General features: G+C 37.8%; 1 protein-coding gene across 1 annotated transcript; it reads left to right on the top strand.

The window, feature by feature from the left end:
• The first annotated feature begins 964 nt into the window (after window positions 1–964).
• On the top strand, window positions 965–20,450 carry LOC100024829 (patched domain-containing protein 3). The gene is made up of 4 exons (XM_016426330.2): window positions 965–1,869; window positions 2,546–2,667; window positions 7,063–7,208; window positions 16,724–20,450. The coding sequence occupies exons 1-4, from the start codon at window positions 994–996 to the stop codon at window positions 18,277–18,279; spliced, it is 2,700 nt and encodes an 899-aa protein (XP_016281816.2). The 5' UTR covers window positions 965–993; the 3' UTR covers window positions 18,280–20,450.
• The last annotated feature ends 3,077 nt before the right edge of the window (window positions 20,451–23,527 follow it).

Raw genomic sequence — 23,527 nt, 5'->3', positions numbered from 1 at the left:
AGATTACATGATTGCTCTATGGAGACTTCTGCAGATTCAGTTTGACCAATTTTACCTCAATAGCATGTAAGCAACTTCTAATTTTGTCCACCTGAGAACTAACCCTCTTAGCACATTTGAAATCCTACATTGAATTCTTCCCACTATAGCTCCCCATCTGAGTGAGCTCCTTCTCCCATTAGTCCAAGTCCAAAATTAGAAAATAATTAATAGGGAAAACTTCAAACCCATTAAAACAACCTTCCTTTCATTACTTTGTATACTTCAGAGCTGGTGATATGGTTGTCCTTCAGCTACTTAGGCAGATGGTGTGTCAGTTATTTGTGTAACTGGGTGGACCTTAAAGGCCACTTCAGTGACCAGATGGGTTTTCTACGTTACCAGGACGTCAATTTCTACTTCCGTCTGAAAGACACAGTGGGCACACCTTATGGTCTTTGTCGTTCAGTCTCTTTGATATGGACCCTTTTGCCAGAGGCCGGCCCGGAGGTGGAAAGAATCTCCTAACCAGGTTGGCCTGAAATCACCCCTCTCCTCTCTCAAGTATCTCGCCAGTAGAATTGCTTCAGTGAGTCCAAAGTCTAAACGGACACCCCGGTTATGATGGCAAGTGACAAACTGAGACCAGGAAAAAAGTGCTTACAAGCCTCACTTCCTCGCCTCTCCCACGTCGGTCCTGAAGGCCTGTTTGCATGTGATTTCCAGGGAACCAACAAAGTGGCAGACTAAACTTTTAGCGACTAATTCACCGGGCTGACGGGACTTGATTTGGTGGCTTTACCCCAAGAACGCATCCTAGAGGCTAACAACGCTATTGCCAGGTGTTAAGGCAACAGAGGGCCGCCGGGCAGCTCTTTCGAGAAGCTGGGTCTTTGATTTTACTGGAGAGCAGCTGGCAGAGTCGGCTGGGAGCATTCGAGCCGCCGCCGCCGCCGCCGCCTGTTCGCTGTCCTGGGACTCAATATGTACCCAGCCCGTTCGAGGATTACTAGGATGAATCTGTGTATCCAGAAGTCACTCTGGGATGAACCGCCGAAGATCACTGCTTCATTTTTGCTGCATCAGGCTTACCAGTGGATCGGTTTCTCCAAAAGCCGAGATCGCAGCCCCCAAGTCAGGCGCCCCCAGTGCCGTAGTGACTGCATTGAGTTTCCCCTGTCTCGGTTGTTCCGGAGGCTGGGCCGCGTGGTGGCCAGGTACCCCTGGGTCTTCCTGCTGCTGCCGGTGCTGCTGTCTGCCGGCCTGGGAAGCGGCTTTATGTTCCTGAACAAACGCCGAACGGACAACATCGAGGAGCAGTTCACGCCCATTGGGGGCCCGGCGAAGGGAGAGAGGAGCCTGGCCCAGGAGTATTTCCCCACCGACGACTCCAAGCGCTTTTCTGTATCGAGACTCACCACGGAGGGCTCGTTCGCGTCGCTCCTGGTGGTCACCGACTCAGAGTCGTTGCTGACACATAGTGCTTGGTCGCAAGTCCAGGATCTGGACGACAAAGTGAAGAATCTAAACGTGAAGGATGCACAAGGTGTCTCTTTCAACTACCAGAGCCTGTGTGCCGAGACGCCCTCAGGGTGCATCCTCCCCAACCCGCTTTTGGCATTTTCTAATATCTCCGGGAATCTCACTTTCCCCTTCCTGGAGATTAACAATCAACAGTTTTTTCTGGGCAACTTAGTCGGGGGTGTAAAACTCGGCGCTGGCTCCAAAGATTCCTCGAACAGGACGCTGGAGAAGGCTAAGGCTCTGAAGCTGGTGTACTACTTGCGCGAAGACGCAGCATCAGACCGCGAAAGGAGCCACCAGTGGCTGAGTGCTTTCCTCCAGGAATTCCCACCCGAGCTGCAGAAAGCTGAGCTGCAGGACTTGAAGGTACTTGTGGGGAGAGTGCAGCTGGAGATGTGAGGCAAGGGCTTCTGGCTAGGGACCGAACGTGGGATTCCACTGCTCTAGAGCCTTAGAGAGAGTTGCCTAGAGAATTGGGAAAGGTTAAATGACTTGCCCAGAATCCAGGTCCTGCTGATTTCCAATTAGTCTGAGACCGTTTTCGGAAGAACCGCTTTTTACCTGTCTATTGAAGTCAGTGACTTCATGCGGGCTGAGCTTTTCTTTGAGTCTGGGGGAGTCTTAACCATTAGGATGGCAGCTAGCTTACAAACCTGTCCAGACTCATCATCAGAGTGAAAAATCGGATTCTAGGTTCTAGAGTTTGTTCAACTAAGAGGGTATTTAGATTTTAGAATTGGGTACAGTAAGAAGCTGTTCCCTAACACTTTCTCGTTTCAAAACTGACTTTGGAAATGCACTTTTCAGTTAATAGCCTTGTTTTTTTGTTTTTGTTTTTAAAGCAAAGGAGGGGATTCATCGGGGAATGTAGAAGAGGATGGAGCTAGCAAGTTTACATTTTTCTGTAGCTAAAAATAGAATCTGTATATTTAAATTTCTCCTAGAATTTTTACATGTTGCAAACCACAAACTAATGTATTTCAGCCCTTACAATTTCTGTACAAATAAAAAACATAATTTGGCTAATTCTGTTTTATGGCAGGTGTATTACTTTACATCGCTCTCCAGACAGGAGGAATTTGAAGGAAATGTGAATGAAGTAATTCCATTATTTTCTGTCTCCTACTTTCTCATCATATTCTTTTCAATTATCTCATGTTACAGGTAACTGCTTGTTTTTTTATATTTTTAATTGAATATTATCTTCTATTTATTTTTCATCCACATTTGGTTATGAGTAAGAGAGAGATGCAGCAGAAATTGGTACAAGTTGGAATTGGCCCATCATATTTATTTTGTCCATTGACTTAATGATTCTATTTTTGTTTTAATATGGTTTAATGTAATTTAATGAATTTGCTAGTTCATTCATATTAATAATTAATTTAAATTTTAACTTAACACAATCGTGTATTAAGAGAGCAACAGGACTTTGAAGCAAATTATTGATATATTGAATGTTAAACTTCAAATATTTTAGCAGGAATCATTAAACCATTTAAACTGTGTACCTTAATTGTATCAGAAATGAAAAATTATTTTTTCATGGTGAGAATCTTTGAAATTTCCTTTAAAATAATGCTAGACAATATATAACACTTTGGAATCTGCTTGCTAAGACAAATACAGGAATTATATGAACACAGTTACAAAACACTTTCCACAAATAAAATCAGATCAAAATAACTGGAAAAACATTAATTGCTCATGGGTAGGCTGAGCTAATATAATAAAAATGACAATTCTACCTAAATTAATTTACTCAAGTGCCAAATCAAACTATCAAATAATTATTTTATAGAACTAGAAAATAATTAAAAAATTCATTGTGAGAATCTTTCTTTTTCTGATTATAAATTGCTTGATGTCTGTATTTTAAAGTATCTATTATCATGAACTTAAATATAAAAATATCCTAATTTGTTCTTGGACAATGTCTAAAATTATCATAATATTTCTATCATTCCTTTAGGGAATGCAAGTTGTACTTATGCACACAAAATATTTGAATAAATTCAGTTTTTTAAAATTCTGGTTGAATTGAGAAAAACAACTGTGTTTTGCTTCATCTGGTAACAACAAAAATTAGTTTCATTTAATTTTTTCTCATTTCAACCAGTTCTTTTAGCATCCTATAATAATTCAATAAAAGTTTACTAAACATCTATTATATCAAAGCATGTCAAAGGTTTTGAAGGAGATCAAAACGGAAAATAACTGTCCCTTCCTTTAAAAAGTTTACAGTCCAATAAGAGCAGTTTTCAATTCAAATATTATAATGTTCTACTTTTTTCATAGTTAAATGCACAGATGTGGTAGAATAAAGGTGCTATGAGAGTAAGAAGATGAGAGGATTAGAAAGAGTAATGAGTCAAAGTGATTCCAAGATTGTAAACCTGAGTATCTGGATGGATGACACTACCTTCAACAGAAATAGGAAGAAGGTTTGGTTTTAGAGGAAAAAATACTGAGTTCTCTTTTGGATATATTCTTTCTGAGATGCCTATAAAATATTCAAGTGGAAATGTCCTCTAGGCAGTTGATATTGTGGGACAAGAACTTAGGAGAGCTGGATTTCTAGATCTGGGAGTCATTTGCATATAGATGACAGTTGAATCTATGGGAGTTTGTGAAATCACCTTGAAAAGGAGTATCAAAAAGGATCCAGGACAGATTCTTGGATGACACTCAGTTAGGAACATGAAAATTTTTTATGATTTGGCTACCCCTACCCTCTAGCTTCAATTCCTCTGTTTTGTTTTTAAAGCTTTCTATAAGTTGCCCCAGACCAACCTTTTCCAATCTTACTATGTATTATTTTCCTTCCTGTACTCTTTAAGTTATGTTCTAGCCAAACAGGACTCCTTGCTGTCCCTCATGCCCGAGTTCACATCTCATCTCTGGACCTTTGAAACGATGATTTCCCTATTCTTGAAATGCAACCTTAAAATCCCTGTTTCCTTTAAAACTTGTCTCATGTGCCACTTTCTACATGAAACCTTTCCTTCTTTCCACCTACTGCTAGTACCTTCCAGCACTAGGATTTGTTTTACATAAATTTGTACACGTTGTCTCCTCTAATACAATACAGACTTTTTGAGGGCAGAAGTTGTTCCATTTTTTCCCCTCTTTGCATCCCCAGCACCAAGCACAACACTTGGCACATATTAAGTACTAAATAAATGCTCAGCTAAGGAGATACACAAGAAACAGTCAAATGGAAAGGAAGAAAATCAAAGGAGAGTAATGTCACAAAAAACCAGACAGGAGAGAAAATCCAAAAGGAGAGGGATCTGTGGTGTCAAATGCTGCAAAGAGGTTAAGAAAGAATGAGGATTGAGAAAAGGTCATTGGACATCATGATTAAAGAGAATTGGTAAATTTGGAGGAAGCTGTTTCAATTATGCAGTAAGCTCAGAAGTCAAGATGTAAGGGACAAGAATTAGGAGAGCTGAAAGTGGGAGTAATTGTAGACAGTGTGGTGGAATAGGGGATAAAATGCAGGAGTCAAAAAGAGCTCCATCTTGCTTCAGATACTAGCTATGTAGCCATGTCACTTAACTCTGCCACAGTTTCCTCATCTCTACACTGGGGATAATAGCAACACCTACTTTGTTGTATTGTTGTGAAAATCAAATGCAATAAGTTATATAAAATGCTTTGCATTTTAGTGTTATAGAAATATTAGCTATTATTAGTATTTTTCTAGAAGTTTGGTTATAAAATGCAGAAAAAAGCTATATTTAATCGAGTTGAGGTTTTTTTGTTTGTTTGTTTTGTTTTTGGGATGGGGAAACCTGTGTATGTTTATAGGCAGCAGGGAAGGAACTTAAGATTGACTGAGCAGTTTAAAACGTATTTGTTAGAGAATATTGACAGTGTTGAGCACATAAATAGCTTTGACACCATATAGAAACCCACCATCAGATCAGCACTTTGCCTTGCCCCTGCCTAGAACCTAGAAGCAAAGGCTTAGAGGGTAAGAAACCCAGGGGCCTTTCAAAAGCCAATATCACAACCCAAGTGTACTGGCTGCCCAATTCTGACAATCTGGTTTCCCTACCTTGGGGACAAATGGCATGCCTGTAAGATCTCAACCCTTATCCTGATTCTCATCAATCAGCTCCTTACACAGCAGCTGATTTAGCCTCTTTCTTCCCTGAGAAGACTGAGATAATCCCTCAGCTTTTCTCCTTCATCAAAACTCAACATTATTTACTGTCTCTTTACCTCAGATCACAGAAAAATGGCTCTATTCCTCTCTATCTATGTCTTAATCTCATTCCTCCATGCCTCTTCTGGGACTTTTCTTTCTCATTCACTGCCAGTCTTTCCCTCACCACAGGTTCCTTCCTTTCTGCCTTTGGACATGTCCAGTTATCTCCAATTCTTTTTTTTCCTTTAAAAATTCTTACCATTTGTTTTAGAATTGATACCAGGTGTGGATTCTAAGGCAGAAGAGCAGTAAGGGCTAGGCAATTGGTGTTAAGTGATTTGCCTTGGGTCACACACCTAGGAAGTGTCTGAGGTCACATTTGAACCCAGGACCTTTTGTTTTCAGGCCAGGCTCTCTATGTACTGAGCCACCTACCTGACCTTCCAATTCTTTTTAAAGGTCTTTCACATCTCTATTCAACTACCATCCCACTTCTTTCCCCCCTTCACAACTAAGTTTCTTGACACTGCCTTCGCCTCTTCAGTTTCTGTTCTTTCTCAATCCTTGGGCTTCTTTTCCCATTATTCTATTGACATTTCTCTCATTGAAGCCATGAAACACCTAATTATAGGTCAAGTGGCTTTCCCTCCAATTTTTCTTCCTTCTTGATCTCTTGGAATAATTCTCCAATCTCTCTAATAATTGGCCCCAGAGACACCATTGTCTTGTGATTCTTCTCTTGCTTCTCTTATTGTGCCTTTTAAATCCTTCACTGATTTATGAGTCTTTTCTCTATACAGTGAAGTATTTCCCAAAGGTCTCAATCATTGCTCTTCTCTCTTGACAACACCATTCAGTTCCTCAGCTTCCAAGTCATGTTGTTTTCAATGGAAGACATTCTGAATAGACCCCACAAGTGACCTTCAAGCAAAGGCTAGATGACTACTTGTCAGGTACATAACAGTGAGAAATGACTTGGACTACATGGCCAATAGGATCCCACCCAACTCTGAAATTCTATGTCTCTGTGATTTAACTTAGAAATCAGGGATCTACACTTTGGAGGATTTCAAAGGAAACCTATGCCATTTATTTACCACAAAATAAACGGAAATACTTTCCTGTTGAAAGAGAATGTGAGCCATGTTCATATTTATATCTAGGAAAAAAAGATTTGCATTGCCTTTTGTATACGTCTGCAGATCATTGTAGAGGGAGGCATTAACCTTCAAAAAACAAATTATTTGATCTTTTCAAACAAAGGACTTCTGTAAATTAACAAGTTTAGTTAAAGTCACTTCTCTGAATCTTACAAGTTTCCAATAAAACTTTTTTTGAATTAGCTGAAATTAAGCAGATGGGTCATCATCTCAGCAATGATTCATTCTCTTCAAAATTTTCAGGTTGAACCTCATAATCAGCAAAATGTGGGTGGCAGCATTTGGTGTCATCTCAGCTGGTTTAGCAGTATTGAGTGGCTTCGGTCTGCTGCTATATTGTGGAGTGCCTTTTGTTGCTACAGTTTCCAATGCACCATTTCTTATTCTAGGTAAGCAAAATATAAATATGATTATAAATCTATTTAAGTTAAAATATCAAGATCTGGGAAGGGAAAGTTGGTTAGGTTCTTTGGGTGAATGCTCCCTAGAGGCTTTTCTCATCTAATTCTAAATTCATAGACCATGCTTACACAATAAAATATTTTTTAAAAGTTTTACCAGTAAGTATATGCATGCCAACAAAATAAATGCATTTAAGGCACAAAATGATTTATGTTGTTAAACTGTCTTCATTAAATAAGCATTTATTAAAGATATATACATGCAAACCACATCTCTATATCTATTGATCTCTCTATCTATATATATCATCTCATATTTCCTTTATATATGTATCTCATATCAATTTATATATCAATCTCATCTGTTTACTGATCTGTTTATCTAGTCATCTGTCTATTTATCTATCATGTATAGTCTGTCTACTTTTTATCTCAACGTTCTAGGCACTGGAGCTACAAAAACAGAAATGAAACAGTCTATATTTCAGGAGCTTATATTTCACTGGGGAGTGGAAGGGAAAATATGAATAGTCAATACAAAATAGTTACAAAGTAATTTTGGTAGAGAAGGTACCAACTTGGTGACTGGAAAAAGCAACTGAGCTGAACTTTGAAGGAAGTTAGGGATTCTTTGAGTTAAAGGGATTTCCCAGAGAGGTATTCCATGTAATCATAAGAAGGCAAGAGATGGATGGTTGTGTATTGGAAATAGCAAATACAGTAAGCATAGTTATTTGCATACTAATCAAAAAATAACCTGGGAGTTAGCTAGTGGCTCAGTGGATAGAGAGCCAGGACTGGAGACAAGAGGTTCTGGGTTCAAAATTGACCCCAGACACTTCCTAGCTTCGGACTCTGCGAAAGCCACTTAACTCCAGTTACCTTGCCTTTATCATTCTTCTGCCTTGGAACTAATAATCAATACTGATTCTTTTTTTTTTTTTAAACCCTTACCTTCTGTCTTGGAGTCAATACATAGTATTGACTCCAAAGCAGAAGAGTGGTAAGGGCTAGGCAATGGGTGTTAAGTAACTTGCCCAGGGTCACATAGCTGGAAAGTGTCTGAGGCCAAATTTGAACCTAGGACCTCTCATCTCTAGGCCTGTCTCTCAATCCACTGAGCTACCCAGCTGCCCCCGCAGTACTGATTCTAAGACAGAAGGGAAGGGTTTTAAAAAATTGTCTTGGTAAAAATTTTTAATGATATTCTACAAAAATGAAAAGCACTTAAAATATTCAATGACATGATTTAAAAGTTCAGTAATCTTATGTTTCTGTGACTTCCACTTTGATTTTTCTCTTAAACAGTGAAGCATCTTAGAATCATAGATCTAGACTTAGAAGAAACCTTAGAGGAAATCAAGAATGACTCCCCTTATCTTATATAGGAGGAAACTGAGGTCAAAGTTCTTTTTTTTTTTTTTTGGTGAATCTTTGACATTTATTTATTTATTTATTTTTAACATTATTTTTTTATTTGGTTTCAAACATTATTCCTTGGTTACAAAAATCATTTTCTATTCCTCCCTGCCCTCCCACTACCCCACCCATAGCCGACGCGCAATTCCACTGGGTATTACATGTGTCCTTGATCAGAACCCATTTCTATGTTGTTGGTGTTTGCACTAGCGTGATCATTTAGAGTCTATATCCCCAATCATATCCCATCAACCCATGTAATCAAGCAGTTGTTTTTCTTCTGTGTTTCTACTTCCCCAGTTTTTCCTCTGAATGTGGATAGTGTTCTTTCTCATAGATCCCTCCAAGTTGTTCAGAATCATTGCATTGTTACTAATGGAGAAGTCCATTACATTCGACTGTACCACAGTATATCAGTCTCTGTGTACCATGTTCTCCTGGTTCTGCTCTTCTCACTCTGCATCACTTCCTGGAGGTTGTACCAGTCTCCATGGAATTCCTCCACTTTATTATTCCTTTTAGCACAATAGTATTCCATCACCAACATATACCACAATTTGTTCAGCCATTCCCCAATTGAAGGGCATCCCCTCATTTTCCAATTTTTTGCCACCACAAAGAGTACAGCTATGAATATTCTTGTACATGTATTTTTCCTTATTATCTCTTTGGGGCACAAACCCAGCAGTGCTATGGCTGCGTCAAAGAGCAGGCAGTCTTTTATCGCCCTTTGGGCATAGTTCCAAATTGCCCTTCAGAATGGTTGGATCAATTCACAACTCCACCAGCAATGAATTAATGTCCCCACTTTGCCACATCCCCTCCAGCATTCATTACTTTCCTTTGCTTTCATGTTAGTCATCTCCTAGGTGTGAAGTGGTACCTCAGAGTTGTTTTGATTTGCATTTCTCTGATTATAAGAGATGTAGAACACTTTTTCATGTGCTTATTAATGGTTTTGATTTCTTTGACTAAAAATTGCCTATTCATGTCTCTTGCCCATTTATCAATTGGAGAATGGCTTGATTTTTTTTGTACAATTGATTTAGCTCTTTGTAAATTTGAGTAATTAGACCGTTGTCAGAGGTTTTTGTTATGAAGATTGTTTCCCAGTTTGTTATTTCCCTTCTGATTTTGGTTACATTTGGTTTTGTTTGTACAAAAACTTTTTAATTTGATGTATTCCAAATTATTTATTTTACATTTTGTGACTCTTTCTAAGTCTTGCTTGGTTTTAAAATCTTTCCCTTCCCAAAGGTCTAACATGTATACTATTCTGTGTTCACATAATTTACTTATAGTTTGCTTCTTTATATTCAAGTCATTTGTCCATTCTGAGTTTATCTTGGTGTAGGGTGTGAGGTGTTGATCCAAACCTAATCTCTCCCACACTGTCTTCCAATTTTCCCAGCAGTTTTTATCGAATAGTGGATTTTCGTCACCAAAGTTGGGATCTTTGGACTTGTCAGAGACTGTCTTGCTGAGGTCACTTACCCCGAGTCTATTCCACTGATCCTCTTTTCTGTCTCTTAACCAGTATCAAATTATTTTGATGACCACTGCTTTATAGCATAGTTTGAGATCTGGGACTGCAAGCCCACCTTCCTTTGTATTTTTTTTTTCATGATTTCCCTGGATATCCTTGATCTTTTGTTCTTCCAAATGAACTTTGTTATGTTTTTTTCTAATTCAATAAAAAAAAGTTTTTTTATTTTGTATCCTGCAATTTTGCTAAAGTTGTTGATTATTTCCACTAACTTTTTAGTTGATTCTCTAGGATTCTTTAAGTAGACCATCATGTCATCTGCAAAGAGTGATAACTTGGTCTCCTCCTTGCCTATTTTGATGCCTTCAATTTCTTTTTCTTCTCTAATTGCTACTGCTAGTGTTTCTAGTACAATGTGAAATAGTAGAGGTGATAATGGGCATCCTTGTTTCACTCCTGACCTTATTGGGAATGCATCTAGTTTATCCCCATTGCAGATGATGCTGGCTGACAGTTTTTGATAGATATTGTTTATTTTTAGGAGAGACCCCTCTATTCCTATACTTTCTAGTGTTTTCAATAGGAATGAGTGTTGTATTTCGTCAAAGGCTTTTTCTGCATCTATTGAGATAATCATGTGATTTTTGTTGGATTGCTTGTTGATAGGGTCAGTTATGTGGATGGTTTTCCATATTGAACCATCCTTGCATTCCTGGTATAAATCCTGCCTGATCATAGTGAATAATCCTTGTGATGACTTGCTGGAGTCTTTTTTTTTGCATCTATGTTCATTAAGGAGATTGGTCTCTAGTTTTCTTTCTCGGTTTTTGACCTGCCTGGCTTTGGAATCAGTACCATATTTGTGTCAAAAAAGGAATTTGGTAGAACTCCCTCTTTGCTTATTATGTCAAATAGTTTGTATAGTATTGGGATTAGCTGTTATTTGAATGTTTGATAGAATTCACTTTTTAATCCATCAGGCCCTGGGGATTTTTTCTTAGGGAGTTCTTTGATGGTCTGTTGGATTTCTTTTTCTGATATGGGATTATTTAAGAATTCTATTTCTTCTTCTGTTAATCTAGGCAGTTTATATTTTTGTAAATATTCATCCATATTAGCTAGATTGCCATATTTATTGCCATATAGTTGGGCAAAATAGTTTTTAATGATTGCCTTTATTTCCTCTTCACTGGAGGTGAATTCTCCCTTTTCATCTATGATACTGTTAATTTGGTTTTCTTCTTTACTTTTTTAATTAGATTGACCAGTACTTTGTCTATTTTGTTTGTTTTTTCAAAATACCAGCTTCTAGTCTTATTTATTAGTTCAATAGTTCTATCACTTTTGATTTTATTAATTTCTCCGTTAATTTTTAGGATCTCTAATTTGGTTGTCTTCTGGGGTTTTAATTTGGTTGCTTTCAAGTTTTTTGATTTGCTTGTCCAATTAATTGGCTTCTGCCCTTCCTAATTTGTTAATATATGAACTCACGGATAAAAATTTTCCCCTGAGTACTTCTTTGGCTACATTCCATAGATTTTGAAAGGATATCTCTTTATTGTCATTTTCTTCAATGAAATTATTAATTGTTTCTATGATTTGTTCTCTAACTAACTGATTTTGGAGAATCATATTATTTAATTTCCAATTAATTTTTGAATTGACTCTCCATGTACCCTTGCTGATCATTATTTTTTTCCCTTATGATCTGAAAAGGTTGCATTTATTATTTCTGCTTTTCTGCATTTGTATGCCATGTTTTTATGACCTAGTATATGGTCAATCTTTGTGAATGTACCATGTGCTGCTGAAAAGGTATATTCCTTTTTGTCCCTATTTATTTTTCTCCATATATCAACTCTAATTTTTCTAAGATTTCATTCACATCTTTTACCTCTTTCTTATTAGTATAGTTTTACTATTTATTTCCTCCTTCAATTCTACTAGTTTCTCCTTTAGAAATTTGGATGCTATACCATTTGGTGCATACATGTTGATTAGTGATATTTCCTCATTGTTTATACTCCCTTTTATCAGGATGTATTTACCTTCCCTATCCCTTTTAATCAGGTCTATTTTTACTTTGGCTTTGTCAGATATGATTGCAACTCCTGCCTTCTTTCTATCAGTTGAGGTCCAATAGGTCTTGCTCCAACCTTTAATTCTGATCTTGTGAGTATCTACCCACTTCAGGTGTGTTTCTTGTAGACAACATATGGTAGGATTTTGGATTCTAATCCACTCTCCTATTTGTCTACATTTTATGGGTGAGTTCATCCCATTCACGTTAAAAGTTATGATTGTCACTTGTGGATTCCCTAGCATTTTGATATCCTCTCCTAGTTCTGTCCTTTCTTCTTTTGCTATATCATTTTAAACCAGTGGTTTACTTTTAATCAATCCCCCTAATCCCCTCCCTTGATATGCTTCCCTTTCTGGTCCGTCCCTCCATCTTTGTTCCCTTATTGTTTTTTTTAAGGGTCTGTTGAGTTCTCTCCCCCCTCTCCTTTCCTCCCTTTTGGTACTCCCCCCCTTTAGTTTTCCCTTTTCATGTACCTTGTAGGATAAGATAGAATTCAAGATCCCAATGGATCTAGATGCTCTATCCTCTCAGAACTGATTTCACTGAGAGTAAGGTTTAAGTATTACCTATTAGCACTCTCTTCCTCTCATTCTTATAAGAGTATTCTTCCCCTCCCCTTCCCCTGTGTATCGTTGTGTGAAAAAGATTATCCTATTTATTTTATTTCTCCACCCTTTTTCTTTTTTTTGCATATCATTTTATAGCCCTTAATGCCCCAATATTTTCCTATGATTGATTCTTCTAATTACTATAATAATGAATACAATTTTTGACAGTTACAAATAACATTTTCCTCATATATTAATATGTATAATTTGATCTAATTGTAGCCTTTAGATAAGAGACTTTGAATAAAAAAATGTCCCCCTTTTCCCTCTCTTTCATATTTATCTTTTCATGTTTCTCTTGATCTTTGTGTTTGGGTATCAAACTTTCCACTTTGTTCTGGTCTTTTCTTTAGAAATACTTGGAAATCTTCTATTTTCTTGAATGCTCATACTTTCCCCTGGAAGTATATAGTCAGTTTTGATGGATAGGTGATTCTTGGTTGAAGACCCAGTTCTCTTGCCTTTCTGAATATCATGTTCTAGGCCTTGTGGTCCTTTAGTGTGGAAGCTGCCAGGTCTTATGTGATCCTGATTAGTGCTCCTTGGTATCTGAATTGTCTCTTTTTAGCTTCTTGTAGAATTTTCTCCTTAGCTTGAAAGCTCTGGAATTTGACAATTACATTCCTGGGAGTCGTCTTTTGGGGATTTAGTGTAGAGGCTGTTCTGTGAACTCTTTCAATGTCTATTTTTCCTCCTTGTTCAAGAACATCAGAGTAGTTTTTTTGGATGATTTCTTGTAGTATGATGTCAAGATTTCTGTTTATTTCAGGGTTTTCAGGTAGACCAATGACTCTCAAATTGTCTCTCCTTCCTCTGTTTTTCTGATCTGTTGCCTTGTCAGTGAGATATTTTATGTTTTCTTCTATTTTGTCAGTCTTTTGATTTTGCTTTATTAATTCTTGCTGTTTTGCTAAATCATTGGTTTCCAGTGCTCAATTCTGGTCCTTAAGGCCTGGTTTTTTGCTTTAATTTTTTGATTTTCTGCTATAATTTTTTTAATTTTCTCTTTGAACCATTTCCCACTACTCTTGCCAGAAGGCTTCCATCTTTTTGATAAGCTCCAATTTAAATTCTTCCAGAACTTGTGGACAATTTCCATTTTTTAAAGACGATTTTGTCTGTGTTTGAATTTCCTCCTGATTTTCGAGGGTCACTGCCTTTTTTTTTTCCTTGGAGAGTGTTTGTTGGTCCTGTGCACAATTTGCCATCATGGTGGAGGTTTTATCTTCCCTTTTTAGTCAGAAATCTGAGTGAGCTGGGCAGGTTCTCTGTGAATGGAGTTAAGGAGCAAGGATTTTCCCTGAGGCAAGCTCTCGAATCTCTGCATCCTCTGCTGTTCGCAGCCTCCGCTGTGTAAGAGTTAAAATTTTAGGGGAGACTGAGGCAAGATAGAATTTAGTTTCTCTCTGAAGGGAGTATTATATTTTTATGAGGTTTATTAAAGGTTAAGGATTAAAGAAAATACAGAATAAGAAAGCACATGTCTAGGCCTGAGAGGCCTAGACAAGATAACCTCACATCATGAAAGAGACGCGTCTGCTTCAAAACGGAAGTCAAAAAGAGGCCGAGCCTATTCACAACCAGGTTTAAATACCCCATCTCAGTTTCGGCCCAGGTGAGAATTCAGTGAGATTAGAGGGCATTCTGGGGAAGTGGAGCAAGGATTTCTGGGGATTGAAGTCCTGAATTCGAGTCTATTTTTACAGCTGTTTGGGGCTCTTCTCTGCGCTATCTTCTTGGGAGCACCCACAGTCTGTGCTCCTCTGCCCGCTGGGGTTTCAGGTGTAGCTGCTCTCAGGGGTAGGTCTTTGGTGGTCTTAGTCAGCTCCCAAGGACCTAGAGGTGCCCTTTCCTCAATCTAGAGGTGCCCCTCATTCACTTGCTGATCCTGGTGTCCGCTGGCTCTGACTCTGGCTCCATAGGTGTCGTGGGGGAGCGTAGATCGGCTCATGTTTGGCTGGGATCTTTTTTACCCCCTTATAGTGTGGAAATGCCCAAATTCCATGTACCTTCAGTGCTGCGCCCTACTGTAGAGTCCCTCCATTCTTATGAGAATGTTTTTTTTGATCTTTTGAGGTAGTCTATATTGGTGTGTACTGGGGAGAGGAAGCGTCCCATGTCTAGACTGCCGTCATGCTTACCAGGAAGTTTTCTGAGGTCAAAGTTCTATTTGGCTGTCTAGTGAAGTCTGTCTAGTGAAGTCCCTATCTCAGAATAATATGCTTATTGCCTACATTCATAAATTCATAATTGAAGAAAATGCAAGATTTTAGTTTGGGGTCAATGAAAAGAAAAATGTAATTTTCTCTTTCTCTAGATCACACATCTTCTGAAATCTCCTTGGTTGTCATGGACCCTAAGTCAGGAACTTTGTTTCTCTGGGAAGAGTATCCTAATTTGTGCTGTTCTAAAGCTTCCATGTTTCTTCATGCATTTCTTTGTGCCACATTTTCTCATATCCAATTCTGCTTTTTCACATTAATTTTTTGTTTTCCCTCTTATAGAAGAGCATTGAGTACTAGTTTCTCCAGTTGTAGGGAAGTGTCCATATGTGGCTACATTAATTTCTTCTCACTTACCACAGTGCCTTCAGGCATCAGTCAATAATGGAAAGATTTCAAGGAAAAGGGTCTTTCTAGTTCCCCTCAAATTAAACCAGAGAGAGGAACTACTTTTTCATATCTGTATAAGGCTTGCCAAAAATATAAGCAAACAGTGATTTTCTGTTATATAATAAATTCATTTCATGCATTCAAGTATTACAACTCTTACTCCCTATATCTAGTACAATAAACAGATGTTTTCCTGTTTGTCTGACAGACAAGGGAACATGATCATTTATCTTGCATAAGGGAAGACTTAGAGAAATTAAAGATGTCTAAGTATTTGAAGGACAATCATGTGGAGTCATTAAACTTGTTTTTGTTGGTCCCAGCTAATTGAATTAGGGACAATGGTTGGAAAGTGTAGTCTTGGTGCAACGAGAAGCTTACTAATGATTAGGATTATCTAAAAGTGGAATTATCTGCTTCTAGAGGTATTGAATTCTTCCTTGCTTTAGATCTCCAAATGAAAACTGGATGCCTACCTGGAAATGATGAAAAGAAGTCTCTTTAGCCAGGACAGGTTGCACTAGATGAACTTTATGGCATCTTCCAATTTAATTCCTGTGATTTCTTATCACAGCTAGCCCATGGCTCTTAATTCCAATATATCAGACACTACATGGTTTTGCAAACTACTCTATTATTAGCCTTAGTTAGATATCTATGGAGATTAGAGCCTCATGGCAGAATATCTTAGTACATTTTCATAGGCTGATGGCACTCGCAGTGGGGACTAATATGAGAGCCAGGGCACTAGTAGTACTTCAAATTCACCTGCTAAGTGACCTGGGTAATAATGTTTTAATTTCCGTTTATGAGATTTCAAGCACCTTTGGGGAGGTTGACAGAGTCCATGTAATGTAGGAGCCAATATCCTTAAAAATGTTTTCAGGATGTTAACAATGGCATTAGGTTAAAGGGTAGATTTCCAGTTCAACTTGTCAGAAAGAATACATCTTGTCATTGGTATTTTTTAAAATAGTAATTTTAAATGTTGTATTCACATCTTTTTTTTTTGCATCACCTTCATTTCCAAACATATCCTTTCTTCTTGTCCTACCCAAAGAAATACCATTCATTACAAAGAATGAAAGAGAAAAAGCAAAAAGTATTTCAGTAGAATTAACCAACATATCAACCAAATCTGACAGTATGTACAATATACATATACATAGTCTCCACTTCTTCAGAGAAGGGAAGAGGGTATAGTTTGTCATTATTAATAAATAAGAATTTTGGATCAATCTGTTTAACTTTGAATGAACTTTTATAAACTTCAGGTCTTTCCCTCTATTTTACAGGAGTAGGTGTTGACGACATGTTTATCATGATTTCTGCCTGGCAGAAGACCAAACTCATACATAGCATTGAAGAGAGGATAGCTGAGACTTATGCAGAGGCAGCTGTGTCCATTACAATCACTACATTGACAGATGTCCTTGCTTTCTATGTTGGAATCATGACCTCTTTCAAATCCGTGCAAGCCTTTTGTATCTATACAGGAACAACCTTGCTTTTTTGTTTTTTATATAATATTACTTGTTTTGGAGCATGTCTTGCCCTCAATGGTAAAATTGAAGTCTATCTGAACCGTTTCGCCTTTCAACAACAACAGAACAACTCTTCAGTGGTAAAGAAGATACTCTGCAGAAAAGGCCTTTATGTATCTCCAAATGGTGAAGAAGAAAGCCATTCAATGAATACATTCTTTAGAAAGTATTATGGCCCCTTCCTCACCAACATCTGGTCCAAAGTGTTTGTGGTGCTGCTCTATGCTGGGTACCTGGCTGCTAGTATCTATGGGTGTTTCCAAATCAAGGAAGGTATAGACCTTCGAAACCTGGCCAATGATAACTCCTATGTTGTTCCTTATTATTCTATGGAAAAGGAATATTTTTCAGAATTTGGTCCTAGGATCATGGTTTTTGTCACTAAATCTGTGTCATATTGGGATGAACTCACTCGAAATAATTTTGACAATTGTATGAAATCATTAGAAAGTAATCATTATATCAATGAAACTTATTCAGATTCTTGGCTAAGAACATATGAGAAATATTTGACAGCTATACAGAAAAATATAAATAATAGGACTACTTTTTTAGATAATTTAGACCCTTTTTTAAAAATCTTTTCAGATTATGAGTATGATATTCAAGTTAATAATTCCATAGGGCAAATACTGTCTTCACGGTACTTCATTCAATCAGTAAATGTCAGTACTGCAGTAGATGAAAAGATGATGTTAAGCCAGTTAAGAAGTATTGCTGCACAGTGTGAAATTCCCGTTGTGGTGTATCACCCAGCATTTATCTATTTCGATCAATATTCTGTGATTGTGGATAACACTATTCAAAATGTTGCTGTAGCAGCTGGTGCCATGCTGGTAATTTCCTTATTGTTCATTCCCAATCCACTGTGTTCTTTGTGGGTGACCTTTGCCATTGCATCTGTAATCGTGGGAGTGGCAGGTTTCATGTCATACTGGAATGTCAATCTTGATTCCATATCCATGATCAACCTTATCATTTGTATTGGGTTTTCAGTAGACTTTTCTGCTCATATTTCCTATGCATATGTTTCTAGTGATGCTATGAGTACAAACGAAAAAGTCATTGAGGCATTGGATCTTCTTGGCTACCCAGTGATACAAGGTGCTTCTTCAACCATAATAGGAGTGGTTGCCTTAGCTGCAGCAAATGCTTACATCTTCAGGACCTTTTTCAAGATTATGTTTTTGGTTATCATGTTTGGGGCTGCTCATGGCCTTATCTTCATTCCAGTGTTTTTAACTTTTTTTGGAATTTGTAGCAGAGCCCATAAAGAGACTCCAAAAAGAAATCCTGACTGTCCTTAATTACTATGTTCTTGTAGAGGAGTTGCCAAAATGCATCTTTCTCTTAACCGGTAATCCATATTTCCCAAGCGTGATTCAGGTCAGGATCATTCTTATGCGAAAAATGTAAATACCTTACTATAAGAGGCAGGACATGGCAGGGTTCAATGACTTACTCTTACAGTAGTACCCCTATCACCCCCCCCCCTTCTCATTTCCATTAGTGTACTTTTCCTTCCTTCCTCCTATAACCAACCACACCCTCTGTGATGGGTGTAGTATCCCAATTCCCAACTGCATACAAATTATGCTCATTTTTCTCTAATGGGCTTTGAGGCTTGATTGGTTCAGGCTACTAATGGCTTGGGCTGTTGATCACTCAAAAGGGCTAGGAAAGGAGAGCTCCAGCTTACTCTCACATTTGACCTATGGGTCTCCATGAACATCTGAATGAATTCAAGATGTCTTTAGTTCCTGTATCCTTGTTGAATATTCTTCTCTGCTACGGCTAAGTAAATCACTTTTTGTTAACTGTTGAATGACTTACCTAGCAGTGGATTATTTCCTTCCAAACTGGAACACAAATTACCAGTGGTCTGTCTGGGTCAGGTCCCTCCCATAATAACACCTTTCCTTTCTTACACCAAGCAGTAAGTCTTCCTTTTTGCCACAAAGGTGAAATAGTTAATTCATATCCAGTTACCAATCATTTATCTTGTTCTGTAGAAACAAGACTGACTACATCCATCCCAAAGTTGTCCTTTTCCTGTTGTTTGAAGCATGGTTCCCAGGATCCTCATTTTTTCTACCTTTTCTCACCAACTGGATACTCTTGTGACCAGGAAGATGTTGTCTATCCATTAGTTTTATGCACTTTCTCAGTAACTGCATTTTATGCCAGGAAGACAGACTGTTTGAATGTCTGGGACCAATGAATGTTCTCTTCTTTCCCATGTAAGATTTTTTCTGTTCACTACTTCATGTAAGTAATTCTCTCAAGAGACTTAATGAGCATAGGCAGATGTTGTCATACTCTTAGGAAGCGGATCAGGACTGCAACCCATGAGAAGAAGACCTCTTTGTTCTGTTTTTCTGAGAGGAAACCAGACTTTGCTGTAAAATCCCACAAGCCAGCACAAGAACCTGACAGCAGAGCATGTCCAAAGTATGGGCCTGGACACCTGGGGATCAAAACTTCCTTATGGACCTGTTAGAAGCATGTGGCATTGATGTGATGCTAGTCATCAATAATCTCTGCTGTCCATAGAGAGAGAGAGAGAGGGCTGGTGGAGAAATGACTCCCTTATGGAATGAGAAGTACTCCTGGAGTTCACTCCGCTGCCTTCCAGAGGAATTAATTTTTATTTAACAAGTTTATATGAAAGAATATTATTTATACTTTAAAAAATCCTCTAAGAAGTGTTGATCTTCTAAGATCCTCTAAGAAGTGGTATTTCTCAGCTTGTTCAACTATATTTTAATCTAAAGAATCTAGGAGCAAATATTACCTGAAGAAAGTAATTTTATTTCACATTTCCTACTATATGCTGTATACTGTGAGAGAATAGAGGGGATTAGGACAGCAAATGGCTAATTGTGATAATTGAGTGAGCCACACTGACTCATCTTGTCTCAGTGCTGGAATTAGCTTAGTTCCCTTTCTATTAAATTATTGCATTGTTTGAACCTAGTCTTGTATGACTAGGAAACTGGATCACCTGCATCTGCTGTTTAGAGACCTTAACCAAGGCCCCAGGTTATGTTAACCAAGAAATACAGTCAGATCCCAAGACTGATGTAATGATTTTTCTCAGAATTGTACACCTCAAGCAACATGTAGGTTTTATTTGAAATCTGACACCACGTTTGTCAACCAGTCATTGTTTCCATGTTCCTTTCATGGTTTGTGGTTACTTGGGGAGGAGTGGGACACCTTTTCTCCTCAATTCAGGGAATAGCACCTATTCACTCTCCCCTTTCCAAACTGAAAAATCCCTAATCTTTCATCTGATTAGAAATCAGACAACCTAACGGTGCATTGTTTCCTTTTAATTATTTGATCTTATTTTATTAATTTGTTTTTCATGTATAAGAGTCTGTATTTAGGGTCTAGTCCTAAGTGGAGGAAGGGACACATTCCCAATTTGTTAGGAAATTGGTATGTATTGCTTATTAAATAAATATGCTCAGAAGACCAATTCTTTGCTTCCTCGGTCATTCTATTTTTGTTGGTTATGATCCTGCTAGATGTTTGGAATAGAAATAAAACATTAAGATGATGCCTACCCTATAGGACTTTACTTTGTCTATCCCCAGCATATTCAAAAGGTCTGTTACCTTTGGGTGTATCCTGGGAAAGTTTACTTTCTTTTCTTTTCTTTGGTGCTACTTGCAGTATTCGGAAGGGTATGGTTTTTTGATTACATATATGTATATATATGTATATATGACATTTTTCTTTTTTTTTTTAAGCACCTCCTGAAAGGTTATTGGTTTCTTCTGCAAAGGCCCTATCTACCTTGCCAGCTTCTTCACAAGCTTTTTGAAGCACAAATCCTTGAAAAAAGGGGTAATTGTCCTGATTTTGCCTACTCTAGGACCATGGATCCATCTTTCCTTATAACCCCTACAACAAAAAAAGCTGCACTGGTAAAATGGGAGTGTGTGCTTCTAGGGCCAACTAGCTCAAGAAGCAGTGGTCAGCTCTAGCACCTGAGCACTTCCTTGACCATTTCCTCTATAGGTCACCATTTACTGGTATTCTTGTATCAGTTAATGTCCTGGGCTTCTCAAATCTCTATTTTCTCCAGTTCACCTTCCTATCTCTGAGTCATGATTTGCTTGTCATATTTTATGACTTTCTTAATATTAGATAGTAAATTACCATAATTCCAAGGACTTCATGAGATATGTTATTCATCTTCAGAGGGAAAGTTGATAGAGTGAATATCGAAGCATATTTTCTTCTCTTTCATTCTTTTTTTTGCCTTTTTTTTGGACATGGCTAATGAGGAAATTAATTTTGCATAACTATACATATTTGCAATAGATTTTTATTTTCTTTTTTTGCCTTCTCAATGGATGGAGGAGGGAGAGGATAGAAGATAAGAATTTGGAAAAAAATAAAATTAACAATTGGATTAAAAAATTAACTGATAAATGTGTCCTAGCATAACATTTGCTTGTCTACTAAATGCCTACATAGTTTTTCTTTAATTTTTTTTCCTTTTTAAAGGCTCTTTACTCAGTACTAGGAAAATATTACTGTCCTTGAAAATACCTAACTTTTCCTTCCCCTTTTGGTATACCTTGCCCCCATATCCCAAGGCAGATGAAAGATAGCTCCAGAAGGATTATAATTTATTGAACACTATAGAATCATAGAATTATGGAATGTTAAAGACAGAAGAAACCTTAGAAATCAGCTAGCTCATGGCTCTTTATCCACATTCTCCATGTCTGTGGATAGCTGTGATGAGGTGGGGGAGGCTGGCAGATCAATCTATGAATCTGAAAGGGGAAAACTATGTCTTAATTTCAATATGGGGGGTGTTTTATTTTACGGAAGTTTATATTCTAACTCGACATTGGCACCCATCTTTTGGCAACCATGTCTCTCCATTTGGCAAGTAAATGAGATGCTTAATAAGACACTTTGGGGCCTTTTTTGTGTCTTTACCACCCAGCATGGTGCCTAACACATAGCAGATCCGTAGTAAATGCTTGTTTGTTGATTGCTTGAAAAAAAAGATAAAGAACAAAAAAGAAGCAATTAACGGACTGACAAAAAAAAGTTTAGGGGGCAGCTGGGTAGCTTGGTGGATTGAGAGCCAGGCCTAGAGACAGGAGGTCCTAGGTTCAAATCTGGCCTAAGATACTTTCCAGCTGTGTGACCCTGGGCAAGTCACTTAATCCCCATTGCCTAGCCCTTACCTCTCTTCTGCCTTGGAGCCAATATGCAGTATTGACTCCAAGGCAGAAGGTAAGGGTTTAAAAAAAAGTTTACAACATATCTAGTTTAATATACAAAGTATCCCACCTCTTTTCATTGTATCCAAGTTTGCTCATAATTACACATTTTTAGGTTTCATTTTTGTTAGGTACATAGGGGATACAGTACATAGAGCATTGGACGTGGAGTCAGGAAGACTTGAATTTAAATTTCTTCTCAGAAATTCACTGGCTATTAACTGTGGAAAGTCCCTTAACCTCTGTCTGCCTCAACTTTTTCATCTGTAAAATGGAGATAATGATGGCAGCTACCTCCCAGGTAGTTGTGAGGATAAAATGAGATAATAATAATGATAAATTATTATTCAAAGGCATCTAGGAAAGTAACACGTAGTTGGAAAAAGGCAGACAATGGGAAGTGTAAAGTAATCCTATTTTATGTCTATGTTGGATCAAACATAAGCTAATGGTCCTCTTGGGCAGTCTTGTTTAGTCCTCACAAAATTTTAAGTGCAGAAAGTACAAGATACAGAGGATTACAAAGGAAACCAATGAATAAAGTAAATGGATATAATTTTTTTCCTTTTGAAATTCATAAACTCCCTGAAATTGATCCATAGATTGTCGCCCGTGTCTTCGGTTTCTACATAGGGATCATCATGGCCTCTTTTCAAATCCATTCAGGAATGGTCCCATTCTTTTGTTATTTCTGTAACAATTGTAGCTTTGGAGTGTTTTCTGCTGATCCTTTCAGCTACTATGTGGCATATCATGTAAAATAAGAATAAGCTATTATATCAAGAGGCTTTTTGTGGGTGACAACAGTAATTTCTGAACAACACCCTGGCTGGAGGCAAAAAGAAAGTCATGAGAGAATGTCTAATTAGAAGATACTAGCCAAAACAACAGCACTTTTTAGATACTGAATTATAGTTGCCTGACATTTGGATCAAGCATTCTACATATCCCACAGAGTGCTAGATTCCTACCTCCATTCCATCTTACGTATATGTTCTCTTCTACCCATTTCCACAGCTGCTACCCTAGTAGACCTTCATCACCTCATACTTGGTCTTTGGTAGCAGCTTCATGGAAGGCCACCTTGCTGAAAGTCACTCAACACTCCATTCCATCCTTCATTCAGCTGCCAAAATATTTTTCCTCAAGTGGAAGTCTGATCATTTCACCCTATGCCCCTCACCCCAAATCCAATAAACCATGATGTTATTGCCCCCATGACCAAATATAAGGTCCTCCTTTTGGTATTTAATGCCCTTCACAAACTGGCCCCTTTAAAAATAAAAAATTTAAACCTTTT

Source organism: Monodelphis domestica, chromosome 5, assembly GCF_027887165.1.
Source record: "Monodelphis domestica isolate mMonDom1 chromosome 5, mMonDom1.pri, whole genome shotgun sequence".
NCBI lineage: Eukaryota > Metazoa > Chordata > Mammalia > Didelphimorphia > Didelphidae > Monodelphis > Monodelphis domestica.
This window is presented reverse-complemented; position numbering and strand designations above follow the sequence as displayed.

Bases quoted from the DNA above. Each gene is read 5' to 3' on its own strand.
- LOC100024829 (XM_016426330.2), top strand. From the start codon at position 994: ATGAATCTGTGTATCCAGAAGTCACTCTGGGATGAACCGCCGAAGATC. The intron at 2,668-7,062 runs GTAACTGCTTGT...CAAAATTTTCAG, and splicing joins TCAATTATCTCATGTTACAG to GTTGAACCTCATAATCAGCA. The intron at 7,209-16,723 runs GTAAGCAAAATA...TCTATTTTACAG, and splicing joins TGCACCATTTCTTATTCTAG to GAGTAGGTGTTGACGACATG.